Genomic DNA, 1,205 nt, shown 5'->3' with positions numbered 1-1,205 from the left:
ACACTCGCCATTAATAAATGTAGCTATTATTACATCACTGAATATTCAAACTATTGTTTTAAAAAAATTAATTACTCTTTAGTAAATTTTACTGAAATTGAATGATTAAACAAAATGAAAAATGTTCCTAATGAATCCTCATGTGTGATGCATTACACAGACCCTCCGATATTGTAACTTTTATTCACTACTTTGGTTGCCATCCTGATCTATTCATATATATACACAAATACAATATAAGCAGGATCAGTACCTAATCCAAAGTTTCTTATTTACTGTGGATTTACTTATGACGTCTCTTCTGAATAACTACCAAGAGCCATTGAGCCAATAAAGGCCACAATGCAATGATTAAAACTGTGTGCATTGGGAGTTTTCCAAAAGGCCACCAGGTGGACATCTCTGTGTTTTTCTACAATAAAAAAAGTAAACAGTATATTTGAGGAACCGACCAAGAAACAATTTTACAGAGCTAGAATGTTCTTAACAATTTTACTTCTCGTAAACATTAAAGTAAATTAACTTGAAAAAACAAAATGCTTGGCTTTTATACCTTCAAACTGTGAGAATTATAAAACTGTAAAAGAAAATTATTACAAAGACAAAATACTGAAACCCTCCTTATCTTTACTTGATTACATTTGTAACTTCACTTGGTCAAAAGGAGGGATAATTACTATTAATGCTTTATGAAGTTTATCAAGATTATTTTACCTCATTACTGGAAGATGTTATGATAGACAACATCTGCCATATTTTCTTATAATCTTTTACGAAGAAATATGTTAAAGTTATAACGTAATATGAAAAAAGGAAAAATAATACAACAAGCCCATATATTAATTATTATATTTAATTTTTCACAATAATGATTAGTTAAACTGACCAATATATTCACAAAAAAAATGCCCCATGCTTACCAGGTCACATGCTGAAGAACACACAAAAATGTTTAATATAACAATGTTGATATTTTTGCAAGACTATGATGCTACCAGATATAAATTTAGGTGTGTGTCACCACGTACTGATAAATTGGACTATCTAAGAACACGGAAAGTTGTTGAGTCAACTTTCAATGAGTCAGTAAAATCCTCGTCACCACAAGTTCTACACAAATTTTCAATGTTTCATCATAGAGAAACATTACACTTGTTTATGTTTTTTTATTATATATATATATATATATACACACACACACACAC

At 29.4% G+C, this 1,205-nt stretch overlaps 1 protein-coding gene across 2 annotated transcripts in view; it reads right to left on the bottom strand.

Moving 5' to 3' along the window:
• Nucleotides 1-9: 9 nt before the first annotated feature.
• Nucleotides 10-1,205, bottom strand: part of LOC106461413 (acyl-CoA-binding domain-containing protein 5-like) — a 24,033-nt gene continuing 22,837 nt past the window's right edge. For both annotated transcript variants that reach the window (XM_022388369.1, XM_013921232.2), the window contains exon 9: nucleotides 10-412. In XM_022388369.1, the coding sequence (XP_022244077.1) occupies nucleotides 284-412 (129 nt within the window). In that variant the 3' untranslated portion in view covers nucleotides 10-283. The remainder of the gene's footprint in view (nucleotides 413-1,205) is intronic.

The sequence above is a fragment of the Limulus polyphemus genome, unplaced genomic scaffold (genome assembly GCF_000517525.1).
Source record: "Limulus polyphemus unplaced genomic scaffold, Limulus_polyphemus-2.1.2 Scaffold953, whole genome shotgun sequence".
Lineage (NCBI taxonomy): Eukaryota > Metazoa > Arthropoda > Merostomata > Xiphosura > Limulidae > Limulus > Limulus polyphemus.
Note: the sequence above shows the minus strand (reverse complement) of the source record. Positions and strands in the feature narration are given on the sequence as shown.